We start from the raw sequence: 16,828 nt of genomic DNA, 5'->3' as shown, positions 1-16,828 counted from the left end.
ACTTCTTCCCTAAGCACCAAAATTCTAAATGGCCATTTCAACCATTTCCATTCCCTTAAAATGGTTTTCTACGAAGCTCAATTTCCCTCGTCTTCACTCCAAACACAAACCAACATCGTCTAAACCTCCTTCACTGCCCCTCGCCGAAGTTGCCTTTCGTCACCTCGACGTTGATGGAGATGGAAAAATCTCTAGTGACGAGCTCCGAACCTACTTTGCGTCGATCGGTGAGTACATGACACGCGACGGAGCTCAAAGTGTGATCGGAGACTTTGACGAAGATGGGGACGAGCTACTAGAGCTCGGAGATTTCCAACGGCTCGTAAAGGGGGAGGAGGAAGAAGAGGAGGAGGACTTGAAGAGGGCTTTTGAGATGTTTGAAGGTGAAAAGGGATGTGGATTCATTGGACCGGCCGGGTTGCAAAAGATGTTTGGGCGGCTTGGCTACGTGAAATCAAAAGAAGAGTGCTCGGCTATGATCAAAGTGTTTGATGTTGATGGTGATGGTGTAATTGATTATCGTGAATTTCTCAGAATGATGGCTTGACGACCTAATTTAATGTGTCAATAAACTGTCTTTTGATTTTATCTTTTGTTTTTGTTTTTGGATTTTTTTTTTGTCGTGAATGTTAATTAAAAGTGTGGCTGCAAATTTGAGAGTTCCATGTTTTTTATTTTAATGGTAAATTATAACAAAAGAGAAGGGAAACCAAAGTTAAGAAACATGATTATTATTCTTTAAAAAAAAAACAAACAAACAAAGAAACGTGATTATTATCATGGTAGGTGTTCTTCTAACCAAATTATCATGAATCACAATTTACAAACATGAAATAATATGAAATAACTCATGAATTGAACTACAAAGTCGTAGCTCAAGAAGAGTCGATAAAAGGTTGAACCTTTTAGCATATTTTACTTTTCCTTGTTAAGAGATTCCAAATGATATTATGTCTTGAGAGGAAAGATGTTTGTCTCAAGAACTTTAGAAACACTTTCATGGAGAGTGATTACTATAACAAGTTCAATTGAACCAATCAATCTTTTATGAATTTTCAAATTTATTTATCATTTTATGCCCATTAAAATCACGGACAATAGAATCTAGACTCACATAACCATCAAGACAAGCCACGTCAGAATTCACCTCGAAGGAACCAAGAAGAAGAGGGGACCAACCACTAACAACCCAAATAGAGCTTAGAAACGTATTTGATATGGAGAAGTGTTTGGTTAGTTAATTTAATTCACCAATTGTTGTTACAAATGTTGTAATTTTATGGGAAAAATACCTTTTTGAGTCCTCGAGTTTTCTGGAATAAGTGTGTTGATCTTTGAAGTTTTAGATTAGCCATTTTAGTCCTTAAGTTTTCAAAAATAGGTTTAAAAGGCCATCTTCATTAACATATTTAAATTAACAAATCTGTCTAAGTAGATTATTTAATTTCTGATGTGGCTTACTGACTAAGTTGATTTGGATTTAAATTTATCACGTGAAGTAACTTCGCGAGATGAACTTCACGAGAAATGAACTCAACAAATTCAACTTTATGTCATTTCTGTCTTTTGTCTCGTGAAATAACTTCACGAGACGAACTTCATAAGATGAACTCAACGAACTCAATTTCAAGTCATTTCTGTCTTTTGTCTCGTAAAGTTCGTCTCGTAAAGTTTACAAGACGAACTTCATGAGACAAATTTAAATCCAAATTATCAATTTAGTCAGCAAGTCACATCAGCATTTAAATAATCTACCTGAACATATCTATTAATTTAAACAAGGTTAATGAAGAGGACCTTTTAAACCTATTATTGAAAACTTAAGAACTAAAACGACTATTGAAACTTCAAGGACCAAATGCACTTATTTCAAAAAAATTGAAGACTAAAAAATGGTTTTTCCCTAATTTTATTTATTTATTATTAATTTGGAGAGAGAAAGTTGTTGGTTTGAAATATTGAATTTGTAGGGTTGAGAAACTAAAAAAGAAAGGGGCGAAAAGGAGACTTGGGATTTGATCAATTATGTTTTGATGTGTATCCAATGTGGAATGACTGCCATTGTCACTATCTTTGTAAAAAACTTATTTGCGTTGACCCTAGTCAACTTTTTAAGCCTCTTTTAGTCTACCTTTACTTAGTTGGTTAGATAATCATTTAATTTTTTATTTTTTATTTTTGAAAATTAAACTTATAGACACTACTTCTACTTCTAAATTTCTATTTTTATTATCTATTTTTTTCAAAAAATAAGCCAAAATTTGAAAACTAAAAAAAGTAACTTTTAGAAATTTGTTTTTGTTTTTAAAATTTGACTAAAAATTCAACTGTTGTACTTAAAAAGATGCAAATCATTATAAAAAAATAGGGATGAAATAGGTTTAATTTTCAAAAACAAAAAACAAACAATGAAATGGTTATCAAACATGGTCTTAATTTTTTAAGTTTCTTTTAGTAACTATTTGATTTTTAGTTTTAAGGTTTTAAAAATTGAGTTTATAAGTACTTCTTTCATCTTTCTAAAATTTCTTTTTTGTTATCTATTTTTTTTCAATATTTTTAAAAATCAAACTAAGTTTTGAAAACTAAAAAAATAGTTTTTAAAAACTTGTTTTGTTTTTAAAATTTGGTTAAGAATTTAACTCTTTTATTAAAGAAAACATGAAAAAATCATTGCAAGAAATTGAAAGAACATAAGTTTAATTTTAAAAAACTGAAATAAAAAATCAAATGGTTAACAAACGAGCTCTTAATTATTTAGTTCTCGTATTCTAAAATATAGTTGACCTTTGAACTCATAATTAAATTGGATCTATTTTTTTTTTTAATGATGATTTGATTTTTATTTTTTTATTTTTGAAATTTAAACCTTATTCTAGTTCATAGAAAAATTCTTTAAAAAGTCACGAGTCAAGTAGGTTTAACTTTGAAATTTCTATAATTAAGTCACTAAACAAGATCAATTTTTTAAAGTCATTTTCTTAGCCACATACTACATATACTCATAATTCTCTCTCATTCAAGTTCCAAGTACCCCTCTACTCGAGCATCAACCATACTTATAAAACATTATTATTTTCACCCATAATTTCTTTTTTTTTTTTCTTTTTTTGTTTTGTTCCTCACTTTTTAATTCAGGGACATTATCAAGATTAATCTAACATAGATTGTCACAAATCACATACAATGTTAATCAACATAGATTGTCACAAGTCACACATAATGTTATGACAACACTGGTAACAAGAAATGAAACAGATAATAAAGATAGTAGAAAAAGACACAAGGTTTGGTAACTTGGCTCGGTGCAATGTCACCTACATCTTGGGGGTGGTTTGCTCGAAAGAAAGAAAATTTGATTAATATAAAGTTGAGCAATAACAACGTCATTATCTGTTACCAGAAGACATCTACAAAGACAAATGAAGAGCCTAGACAAATGAGGAGTCTAACTTTAGTGAATAATAATTTAGACTCTCCCTAAGTGTAAGACTCCCTCTCAACTATAATTTTGATCTTTTCTTGTTTCATACAAAGTCCTCTTCATTTGCGAAGCTTAGACTTCCTTAACTGTGAGAATTCCTCAAAGGGATGATTGTTTTACTTCAAGATAGTCTAGAAAAAAAAACTCTTGGCTAACATACAAAAACACAAGCTTCTCAAAGACTTGAATACAAATGAACAGACATTAACAAACCAACATCAAAGCCTGGTCAACAAAAAAAATATAGGCACCACTAATGCATTAACAAACTCCCTTTTGGGTTACTATTTTTTAAGGCAAGATAAAACAAAACATAAACCAACCAAATACATAGGAGAAGCACAAATCAGAAACAAGAAACTGCCAGAACCAACCATACTGGAGAAATAGAAACACATGTCATTCATGATGTTATACAAAAACCAAAACCAAGGCAACAAAGTAAGAACCAACAACAAGAAGATACATGAGATCTCCTTCTTTGGTTGACTTAACAATAACAATGGATGATTCTGATAAATGAAAAACAATAAAGAAGCAAAGGAGCAAAATCATTTAAAATTAGCAGCACATCCTTCACTCTAGAAAACGAAGCAGGCTCAGTCTTGGAAATGGGTAAACAAGGGGAGATCATCGGTTGGTCAAGTTTGGTCAGTCAGGCACTATTATAATTTTGGCCTTTATTGATGAAAGAAAAATATTAGTAAAGCTCCTGTCATCAAAACATGTACGTCAACAAAAAGTTGTTGACAGCCAGAAAACGTCAATAAAAACTCTGTCGACATTTTTGATCATCAATGAAGGGTAACATGTTTTACTATCAACTATTTTGAAAAACGGTCAATTTTACCCTATTTGTTGACACATTTGGCTGCCCATGAAGGATAACATTGATCTTTTTTACCCATAAACTATTTCTAAGGACTGTCAACTATACACTTTGTGTTGATGTTTTTTGGCAGTCAACAAAGACATGCACAGGTCTTCATTGATGTTTCTATTGACATTTATTAAACATCGACTAAAACAATTTATTGGGGTTTTTTAGCCGTCAACTATATACATATTTGAATATATATATGGGTCATTGAGACTCCTCATATGCAACCTTTAATTTACTCCAAACAAGCTTAAAACCCGAAATCTGAATTACCATCGACCAAATATAATGGTTGCCAACATCTAGTTTACACAACTAATAATTGTATTAAATCACTTATATAAAATTAGTTAGCACACCTGCAAACCAACAACCATACAATCTCAAATTTCTCATCGCACATGACCAGGTTAACAACGCATGTGTCAAGTAATAATATAGTTTAAATCTGCCTTAGCTGAGTATTGTCCTCAGGGAATTGGTTTGATACACTCTTAGCTACTCAGAGATTCTTCCAATTTTATCTAGAAAACTAATTGTGGTAGAAACTAAATTAATCTAATCCTAGAAAGTAAATTAATGATAAATAATGGAGCGAAACTAAGCAAAGACATGTCCTGATAATGATTTTATTGATAGATTAACTAGATTGATTAATTTGAACTTAGATTCATTTTATGCTAACTATAGACCTAGAAGTCTTTTATCCAAGTATCCTCCGTCGAGCTCAATCCTTTCTATTACCAAACATTAATTCACTTTCATGAAATTAATTGATTAGATACAACACTAAGTTCCTTCATTGTTGATCTCTATTAATCTCATATCACCTTCATGCATAATTGATTAATAATTTAACATGTTAGACCTAATCTAATGCACTCTCTCTTAAACATGACATCAAATAAAAATCATTCAAATAGCGGCCAATTGTTCGAAAGTGACAAACGCAAGCATGCCAAAATAGTTTATGCATTAGTCCAAAATAACAAACAATCAAAACAGCTTGCAACAATCCATAACTAAATCATAAACCCTAAGAACACAACTCAGTCACTCATGACTATAATGCAAACATAGACCGTTCATAATATTTCAAATATAGAAAAGTAAAGGATTAAAGAGGGAAAGAAAAGTAAGTCGGACTCTTGACTGTCGTCCTCAAACTTGGGATCGCTCTCCAACGATCTCCTTGATCACAAACCTTTCTGAGCTTTAGGTTGTCATTTTTGCCTAGAATTTGGCTTTCAGTGGAGGGCCTTAATGAACAGATAAAAAACCTAAAACTCAACCCCCTTTTCTGCTCTTGGCAGCCAAATATTTATAAAAACGGCTCTCGCCATGACGCTATCTAAAAAATGAATTGATTTATACTAAAATTTTAGTAGCGTCATGGTGCTACCTTGTTAACTCCAATCTATCCTAGTGTTGTACACGCTGTCCATGCCCAATTTTTCCCTAATTCTCATCTTTTTTTACCCTTTTCTTATCCTAGGTCAAAATTTGACCTACTATAGGAGTAGTTTCACCATTTCACATTCAAAATTGTCCATTCTAATCCAAATGCTCAATTTTCTACAAATTAAACATATAAAGTATCAACAGACACAAAAATGATAACAAAACTAATGAAATTCTAAGACTAAGAAAGCACTTTTTGAGTGCTTTTCAATAGCAGCATACCATTTTATTGAAAAAAGTAACATATATATCAACTTTACACAACTAACAAAATGTCCCAATCCTCCCAAACCTACAGTTTTACAAAACCAACAAGCAATTCTCTTATTGAAGTACTTGTATAAAATTAGCTAACACCAGCAAACAAAACAACTACACAACTCTAAATTTTCATTAATAACATCTGACTATCTCATTGGAACTTTTATCTGTTTCTTAACTTGATAGTCACCAAAAATAACCTATTTCCTCAGTGTGAAGAAGAGGAAGACAAAATATAGCATTGAAGGAAATTAGACATGAGGATTTCCATGAGCAGCGGAATGATTGTTCCAAATTTCATTCGTATATGAACATTAACAATTACAATCAAGAAACGGAAACATACAGGCTATGCACAAAACGAAATTACAACATGTTTTTCTAAAGATCATGGGATAAAATTACACATACCTTTGAAGACTCATCTTCAACACTCTTGATCACGAACGCTCGAACAATCAGCAAGACTGCAAACTCGAATGCTCGAACACTACGACCGCTACACTGCACGATCACAGCGACCACAAACACAACGATCTCCCAGATCACGAACACAGCGAATGACCTCCAATAATCCTCGACAATGTCGAGTTGAGTATGATACCACCACAATGGCTACCTTGGTATTCTCGGTGTGAGAATCTAGAAGTGTGGACTCTGTGTGGACTTGGTTAGAGGAAGAGGTCGGAGGAACAATCGTGTAAACGATTGAGAAAGTGGAAGATGACAAGTCTATCGTATAGACAATGCCCAATCGTTTAACAAAAGCTATGCGATCGTTTAGCAAAAGCTCCGCGATCGTTTAACTAATTGGCCAGTTGAGTGACTATCATGTAGAATCACTCGACGATCGCTAGTCTCTCTTCAGCTGTCGTTTAGTAAATTGTATTTACTTGACAACCACCGTGAGAACTTTCGAGAATAGAAATCTTTCTATTCAACAACTTCTTGCAAATCTTTTTCTAAATTTAGGAAAACATTTTTTCTTTTATTTCACAGACCATGAAATCACCAATAACCTCCCACTCAATTGGTTATTAGAGAAAAAAAGATAATTATCCAATAATTAATAATAAAATATATATGATAACCAACTTAGTATACTATATTTATAACCTGTAGTTTTAATATTTCATCTCATGAAACATATAAACCATAGCTCATTTTCTATTCCATGGTACTTAAAGTAAATCTCATTTATATTAATCCTCCACTTGATGTATCTCATACACCACACCGATCATATCATATATAATCGAATTACCTCTTATCAATTTAAACATTTCAAATCAACACCAAGAATTGATCCTCAACTTGAATCCATTAAGCTACCAAGGGGACCTTATGGACTTGTAGCTCGAAGCTTCAATGGTACGTGAATAACTGACTAAACTCTTTAATCACGGGATCCACCATCTGTTAACTGCCAGGCACTCCACTAAAGACCGACAGCTGAACTCTTCTTACTACAGATATATTATGTGTCCATATCAACCAATCAACAGTGCGATAACCCTTCACAGATTGCCCATAAATACAGCTGGGCCAATAATCGTTATGCCCCATGTAGTTACATCTAACTCCTTAAGTACCACTGATCCCTCTAATGATCATAAGTCATAGTCCTACTAAGACTGAGTCCTCTCTTCCAAAGAGAAGCTGTGGCCACTATGTTCAAGCCCCGGAATCAGTGATGCATTGTGAATATGATGAAATAATGGTGTATATTGTGATGGTGGTGTATGCATTGTACATGCAAGTTTTTCTAGCAAAATCCAAGTATAAATCCTACTAGATTGCCTAGTAAGTCCAGGGTTGAACATAGGGACTATGGAGACAATATGCGATGGTAAATTCTGATTCCTCTGCGGTAACAATCAAAATAATAAGTTGATTGGTATGTTTGTTTAAAATATAAATCCCATGAGTATGCGGGGAACGGGTTGAGAAGGGATTTAGCTAACATTTCCTAAGATTGCGTTCAAGTTATGCGATCATGCTACACACATAAAATAACAGGTCATCTCTCAATGCAAATGCTATAGCTTCTAATTTTAAGACGCATGCGATGTATACGATGATGTCTATAGGACTTATGTCTAAACCTCTTTTCTTATCTATGCGATGATGAATGACACACACATACACAAGGCAACCATATACTATCATATCCTATTTCTAGGGTGCATGCGATGCATGTTAGCAAACAAAACTTCTCTCTAAGTTTCTATCTCTTGCTTATGCGGTTCTAATCTGACTTTCTCAAGCCTAGATTCTAACCTAACTCTCTCAAGTCTAGGTTCTTTCTTTAGACTACTCTCTCAAGTATCTCTAAAAGGGTGATGGATGCATATATAAGACAAGATGATCGCATAAAATGAAGATCTTAGGTCATGCTAGCTAAGTGCTTCTCAACCCATTCGCAAGTTTAGTTACTCATGCATAATGTAAAGAGAGTGAACAAATGTAGAGATGCAAATTCCATTTTATAAATAAAATCAGAATACAAAATGATAATGGAAAGTAGGGATAGTGAGCCTAGTAGCAATGTTTTGCTTCCCGAGGCTTTTATACTGTGTTTTTCTCTACCCTGCCCAAAAGAATATTCTTGCTTTCACAAAAGTCGACCCTCTCTCCGTTCTCAACACTTCCCGGAAATCTCTTGAGCTAACCAGGAATGATCTTTCGACATCTTCTCTCTTCACTCGCCTCCGCCTCTAAGTATAAAAATTATAGACTATGGCTATCTATTATCTCTATGTATATGGCAAAAAAACTCCAAAATTTTGAACTGTTGAACTTCTTTTAATGAAGGTGGCCTTCGGTATTTATAGAGCTTCATGATGAAGGGCTTTTCTTTCAAATGATTGCAACGATGGGATTGTCATTAAATCTCTATCTGGTGCGTAGATTAATGGTCACTGAAAATTTGAGTGTACTTGCTATAGTGTGTCGTTAACAGCTTGTCAATTAAATTCGGATTCGACCGTCATCAGCTTTCTATTCCATCATGATTTATTAAGCTTTCACCTTGATGCGCTGTCTCTATGCGGCCACCTTCTTGAGCAAATCATCGCGAACGCATACGATTGCATAGCTTTGCGGTCGCAATCTTTTAATGCGCTCGGACGCTGAATTCTTTGGATTGCAATTCTGCCTTTCGCCAACGCATCTTCCTATACAAAATACGTAAATTAGCTGCTTTAATGCGATGGACGCATGCGATCGCAATGTTCTCAACTTAATGTTTTTGGACACGATTTTACATATTTTTACCGTCGTAATCTTACATTGTTTTATATCTTTGCGTTGTAATAACGTGCATTTCTGCCTGTTATCAATCAGCCCTTAAGGGAGTAATCTATCTACTTACCCCTGCTTCGAGGAATGAGTGAATTCTATCTTGTGTAACTGAGTTCCCAACTCCCAAATTAGACAAGTCCCCAAAAAGGTAGGCATGTTGAGTTGGTAATTTGGCTGCTCTCACCCATACTAATCAAAGGATCGCCCTTAAAGGCAAGAGTTCCCAAAACACTCAGGATTGAGGTCATGTCACCTATGGTCGTTTAGGTGAGATATAAGTCTCCAGTATTAACGACGTTATATACAGAAACTAATCATCTCGTAGTCTAGTCTTATACAAACTCTTTGTGTAGGACCCCCCGCTCGCATGTCTCCACATGAATGGTCAGGATCTACTATCTGTAGTAGTTTACAACACTTGCAATCCTCTATAAAGCGAATCGTATCCATAGTGTCACCAGGATCACGAATTCCTCCTTAATCCTTATACAACAGACCTATTTAGGTTATCAGTTAAGGCATGATCCACTTGTATATCTCATATACATGCTTAAGTTTACATACGATAATTATGGAGCTTTGTTTATTGGATATGAGTAAATGTCAGACAAAATAACTCCTATTTTATTCATAATAATGTGTATAGATTACAAACTACGAGATTTCGGGAGAATTAGGATACCAATCCCAACAAGCATCCTTTGACAAGACTTTCTAAACAGACCAAAGACTTACAAGACTAAGCCTTTTGTGCAAAGGACAACTCCATCAAGCTTGGAAATGTTATAGACATATAGTGACATTTGGAAACTATAAATAATAGTTATAAGAAGAACACGTACTTAACATAATAAGAGACTTACATTTTCTTTTACTAGGCATCTATCTTTTATGAAGTTGATATTTAAACTATAATCACACAACTGGCTAATACTTATAAGATTTGCGGTAAATCCTTCTATTTGTGAGAAGAAAGACCATGATATTGGAGCTTTCCTTTTTCAATAATTTTTCCTATGACATCATCACCAAAAGTGACTTGATCTGATCATATAGATTTGAGATATGTTATAAAGGCTCTCTTTCCTATCATATGTCTTTAATTGTCATTGTCAAAATACTAGTCATCTTTAGCAGATGATTTGAGAGATGTGAGAATCACATTGCATCTATTGTTTTCTTTTATGTGCCACTCATGTATAACCTTAGGTATTGTAGTTCTTTGTATATTAGCTTAACTGACCTGTTGAAGAGACGACCAAGACATATTGTTATATGAATCATACAATTGAAAGTAATGCAGCTAAATGTGACCTTTTCTCCCATAGAAGTGACATATCTATATGATTTTACACTCTTCCAAGATGTGAGAGTAGAAGAAGATGACATCTTAATTGACATTTGATTCTATTCCCTAACAACTTCTTTCTTTTGCTTCGGTTCAAATGAGGAACTGATTTTACGACTTTACTTAAACAGGATCTATTATATAGGTTGTACAATTGAGGAGCTGATGTTAGTGATGATATTCTTATTGAAATAACATAGATCAGTTAAATCTTCAAAGGCTTTACTCATGGGTAAAATCTTGTCAATATCATTTTTCCCCGAGTTCAACATTCTTATAGACTTAGACATGGATTCATGCTCAGGTTTAGCTTGATTTACATTTAAGTTCAGAAATGGTGGCCATGAGTCTGTAATTCTCTATAAGCAATGTCTCAATTCTTTCTTTTTGAGTCCTTTCATACTTTCACATCTTCCATCCATTGTTGATGTAATACTTTGTAGGAGTTAGCGATAGATTCCATTTGAAATTCCTCTTCATCATTGATCAATATTTTTATCACAAGAATCCAGTATGGAGAAATGTCTTAAAAACGTGTTTGATAAAAGACTTGACATCTTCTTTAGATTCATTGCTTTCTTCAAATTCATCCTCGGACAAGGTTGTGGTATAGTTCTTACTCTACTGGTTAAGTAGTTTAAGCATTTAGACTGAAAATGGTCATAACCTTCACATTCCCTACATAAAAAAGACTTAATTATGATAAACACTATTGGATTTTTCAACCTCCATTTTTTCTATTTTGAAATTTGTACTGCTTTAACGATGTGATTCCACTATCTTTAACATGTTGGGAAACATAATTGTCAGATCTCTTATCACGTCGTTTTAGGATTGAATTAAACTATTTTAAAAGAAGAAACATTGAATCAACAAGAATTACTTCAAACTCTTTTGACTTGACTTCAAACTGATCACATGTAGAGAATTATAAAGCAATTCCTTTGTTTTTCTTTTCTGGTTTGGTGTTTATGGTCATTTCAAAAGCGAGAATATGCCTTATAAACTCATCTACCTTCATTTGAGTGATATCTCGCACCTCTCTAATAACTGTTACCTTCATGTCAAATCTCTTTGGGAAAGATTTAAGGACCTTTTTGTCAAGCTTCTTGATAAATGTCACAATGGGCATGATTTTGATATATATTTTTGTATTTTTCTTTAGTAAAAGTAAAACATCACATGTTACTACCCCTTTAAATGACCTAAATTGAATAACATAAGCAAACACATGTCCTTAAATTATCTAAAGTTAGTTTTTGACTCATTTTATGTTTTATAGAGGAATTTCACTATTTTGCAGAAAGATGCAGTGATGCACCCACATTAAGTCCTCGATATCATGCCAAGTCATTCATGGTTGCTTCTTTTTTGGCCCACAACCATTTTTCAACACTAGAATTAACCGGAGAGCTTTCAGAGCTTGATTTTTAGTTAGGGTTGGTAAAAGAACCTACAGGGGCGGGCCCCCACGAGTCTCCACCTCGATCGGGGATAGGGGTCAAAAGGGGATTAAAGTAGGGTCCTTGATCGGGGAAGGGTGTGGATTAAAGTAGGGTCCCCACACCGTCCCGACCTCGACCTCGACCCCGCCTCGTTTGTTTTTTATATTTTTAAAAAATATAAAAATATAAATGTATAAAATATTTTATATATATTATATAAATTTCTAAGAAATTTGGAAAAAAAATGCTATTTATTTAAATTATTTTTATTTTTTCATTTTTTAAAAATTTTTACTTATCGTGATGTAAATATAATACAGATTTTAGATTTTTAAAATTAACTTATTAACTTTTAATTAAAAAAATATTGTTTTTATATTCAACCAATATGTGAGATTAATAACGATAAGTATAATTTTTCTTAATAATTTTTTATTCAAGTGATGTTTCCAATATTTGGGGTAATCGAGTCCCCGGAGAACCCCCGTCGTCGTCTCCAACTTCAATTTGTGTGGATAACAGCAAGAATGGGGATTAATTTCTCCCACGGGGATGGTGTTGGGTTTTATGTCATAAACTCATAGTTTATAAAAGTTAAACATATTCTATTATCAATAAAAGATGTTATTCAACATTTCTTCAATAAAGGTATTGAATCTATAAATCGCATTTATAAAGTCTAAATTCAATAAACTAAGATCCATGACTATTTATATGAATACTTGAATTTTATGTAGAGACATAGAGATGGATCAAGTTCGAGTAAATAGCCAAAACTGTGTATAGTATATGATTAAGGTTGGGTACCTTATTCTGGTCACACTATTAGATACGGCCTACTCTGTAGCTGTTACAAGTTGTTGTAAAGATACTACAAACAAAGTAATCCAGATTCGTTCATGTAATAACATGAGGAGTGGGAGTGTCCTATGCAATGACTTTGTATAAGATCGGACCAAGAAATAAGTCACTATTACTTTATAACGATGTTTACTATATAAGATTGACTATTTTGCTTAGATGACCTAGATAACTCGATCTTAATCCTAAGCTAACTATGATCTTGTTTATTCGGGATTATCCTTAGATTTGCATAGGTGAGGGTTGACTCAACAACGCTGGCTCAATAAGCCTCTCATTTCAGGGGTAAGACCGGGTAAATGACTGGTAACATAGAGTGCCAGACGGAATTCATTCCTACCCGATTTAGGGATAAGAGAAAGGTTATTCTCTTAAGTACTGAATCTAGGTATTGAACAAGGGACCCCACCCTCTCACTAGACTGAGAGGGATCTGGTTTACTGACTGAATCACAAACCAATTGTTCATTAGAGGATCAGCAGAAACTTAAGGAACAAGACGTAATATCGGGGGTAAAACAGCATATTGACCCAACCATTATTATGAACAACCTGTGAAGGATCGACTTACTAGTTATGGTTAAATCATGAGGACACAAATATATCTACAATGAGAAGAGTACAACTATCAAGCTATAGTGGTTGACTTGATAGTTAACGAATGCTGATTAATTTGGTCTAAAGAGTTTTAGCCAATTAATCTTAATCGTTGGAGCTCATGATCTATAAGTCTATAAGGTCCCTCTACTAGCTTGTAAAACATGAACACCTTGAATTATTAAATTGAGTGAATTTGGAATGATATTGATTTGAAATGTTTTAATTGAAATTAGGGTTTGAATTTGGATAAGTTCAAATTCAAATTAGGGTTTGTATAAATTATATTTAATATAATTATTTAATGTTTAATTTATTGAAATTAAATGAAATTGGAGAGTTTATGATATTTAAATATTGATTTAAATATCAATTACATGAATTAGATTCATGTTTAAATTTAATTTGTGATTAATTTAATATTTGATATTAAATTAATTAATTAATTAATTATGTTTAATTAATTAAAATTCAAATTAATTTTCAATTTTAAATTCAATTTAAGAATTGAATTTTGATATTTGATTAATTATTAATTGATTAAATTAATTTTTTATTAATTTTTGAATTAATTGATTATTGAAATGAAAAAATTGGAAAAACTGAATTATATGGGTTTTGCCCAAAAAACACCTTGAGTAGGAGGTGTCCCTCCCTAATACACACACAAATCCATCTTCCAATTTGACGTAGTTGCTAGTTAATTCCATTACTGAAGGAGTTTGCATGCAGCTGAGTAATAAAACACTTCAAATTGGCTAAGATGAGGATGAAAGACAGAGAATTGGAGGCTGGAAAAAGGTTTCTGGTTTAGTTTCTTCTACCTCTTCAAACCACAATATTATTCATCAAATTCACTCAAATTCAAGTTCCACCACTCAAATTCAAAACTGAGAATAGTAAAGAATATCTCTTGGTGGTTCACTATCTATTTGGAGCTGATTTGGAGTGAAGAACAGCTTGGATTCGTGAGAAGTCGTCAAAGGTATGTTCTTCTTGATACTCTACTATGAACTTATGAAATAACATGCTTTTGAACTCAAATTAAATGTAATTAGATTGCTTATTGATTTTGTTTGCTTCCGTTGCATGCTTATGTATTCTATCAGACGAGGATGGGGAATGCCCCCACCCTACTACATCCTTGTTGCCAACTTGATTTTTAGTCTCCTTTCAACCATATTGGCCTATATAAAGGAATGGAAGCCTTATTCGTCAAAAATCTTATACTCCCAACAAGAATTCTCACAAACTGCCAGGTCTTCAAGAATGAGAGTTCCTCTGAAGAATCCTAGTTTTAGGTCGTCCTTATCTCATGAGAGCGTGTGTAGAGTGAGGATTCACGCTTGGGATAGGTTGAATCTGACCTAGAGAGCCCTATAGAGTGAAAATTTGCCTCAAGAAGTCCTGCTAATGTATTTTTCCAACATTTATTTAGTTCTTTCTTTTTCCACTTTTCATTTCTCATATCTATATTATTTGAAAGTATTCATTGTACTCATAGCTTTTGAATTAATGGAAGTTATTCATTATTTTTTTGTTATGAGCTAAATTTCTCGGGGATTTTGCCAAGTGGATACCTTGAGACCTTATGACTTGAGCAAATGCTAAATCATCATGTTGCTTTGACCTTTACATTTTCTTTGTTGAGTTTATTGTAATCTTGTTAAGTTGAATTAGTCACTTAATTTAACATGCTAGTGGAGTCTTACTATTGTGAAGATTAAGATAAAAACGGATTTCACAAATAAATATGGGACTAAGAGCATAGAAATAGGATTGTCATGTAACCTTAGAGATAAGGTACACAATAATATTTAGAAATTTTATGAAAATGATCTAAGATTCAACTAACTATAGAGATATAGACTTAGCTACTTAGGTTCCCAAAGATCTTGAAACAAAGTTGAATAAGAGAATATTTCTATCCATGTTAAGTCATTGTCGATGTGATGGGGCCACATAGCTCAAAGGATAGCTTATTGGTTGAAACTTGAATATAGCTTTCTACTTTTATCTACTGTTTACTTGAATACTTTGCTCACTATCAAGATCATCCCTATTTTTATCAAATTACCTTCGTTTTGCATTGCTTATATTGTTTAAGGAAAAATTGAACTACACCTAGTCTCTTAGGATATGATACTTTGAATACTGTTTACTATTTATTGACAGTATATGCTTGCAATAGACCATACTAAACTACATATTTATCATTCATACATATTTGGTCGATCGCTTCTCTTGTCGAAACTTCTTTTCCAAAGCAAATGATTCATTTGCAATAGACAACAAACGAATATTGAATTCAACAATGGTCTCATCATCAAACATTTTTAAATTTTCAAACTTTGTGGCAAGTAATTGAAATCTTGACGTTTTGACTTTGGACGTTCCCTTATAAGCAACAACCAAAATATCTCATGCTTCTTTTGTAGAGGTACAGATGTTGATTAGCTAAAAGATATTCTTATCAACCCCATTGAAAATAACATTAACATGAGTTTCCTAAGGAGGTTTCATCTTCACATTATGTCCGATCCTCTTCTGGTTTGAGTAGCACAAAAAATGTGTTATCTCGTTCTGCTTAATTTGAGATCATTCCTTAGTTTTATGCATTTATTTTATGATTTTATAAGTTTCAGGTATCAAAGAGGCAGAATCAAGTGTTAAGGTTGAAATGAAGCTAAAACAAACTAAAACAAAGCTCAAATACATCAACTAGGCAAGAAATGATGAAAATACCCTTGAGGACAAGTGCCACACAACGCCTAAAATAGTAGCCTCAGATGTTTTTTAGCACCATGATGCTCCAATTATTGATGGACATGCATACAAGAAGTGCGTTGCAAATCTCAATGGCATTGTGACACGACGATACAACAAAGGGTAGCATCGCTGCAACACTATGACAAATTTGATAAAAAAAAAAAAACCAATTTCCATTTTAGGTTAAATAATCTGGCCGCCACATAAATTTATTTATAATATTCTTCCTCATTTTCATGGCTGTTCTATATTAATGTTTGGGAACTTCTCACCATCAATGAGAAAGAGGATGCTTAACTAAGGTAAGTAGTTCTAGCTTGGGTTTATAGTTTTTTTCTCTTTTCGATTAATTTATGAAACTTGTTCTGTTGGGATGTATGCCCTAAAGTCGTGTGGTTAATATATTATTTCAAATCATGG

At 33.1% G+C, this 16,828-nt stretch overlaps 1 protein-coding gene across 1 annotated transcript; it reads left to right on the top strand.

Annotated features, from left to right (window-relative positions):
• On the top strand, positions 1-661 carry LOC120091492 (probable calcium-binding protein CML41). The gene has a single exon (XM_039049559.1). It carries the CDS (start codon positions 29-31, stop codon positions 545-547), a length of 519 nt encoding a protein of 172 aa, XP_038905487.1. The 5' UTR covers positions 1-28; the 3' UTR covers positions 548-661.
• Positions 662-16,828: the final 16,167 nt, after the last annotated feature.

This window comes from Benincasa hispida, chromosome 11 (genome assembly GCF_009727055.1).
Source record: "Benincasa hispida cultivar B227 chromosome 11, ASM972705v1, whole genome shotgun sequence".
Classification (NCBI taxonomy): Eukaryota; Viridiplantae; Streptophyta; class Magnoliopsida; order Cucurbitales; family Cucurbitaceae; genus Benincasa; species Benincasa hispida.
This window is presented reverse-complemented; position numbering and strand designations above follow the sequence as displayed.

Excerpts from the sequence above, each read along its gene's own strand:
- LOC120091492 (XM_039049559.1), top strand. The coding sequence starts at position 29 with ATGGCCATTTCAACCATTTCCATTCCCTTAAAATGGTTTTCTACGAAG.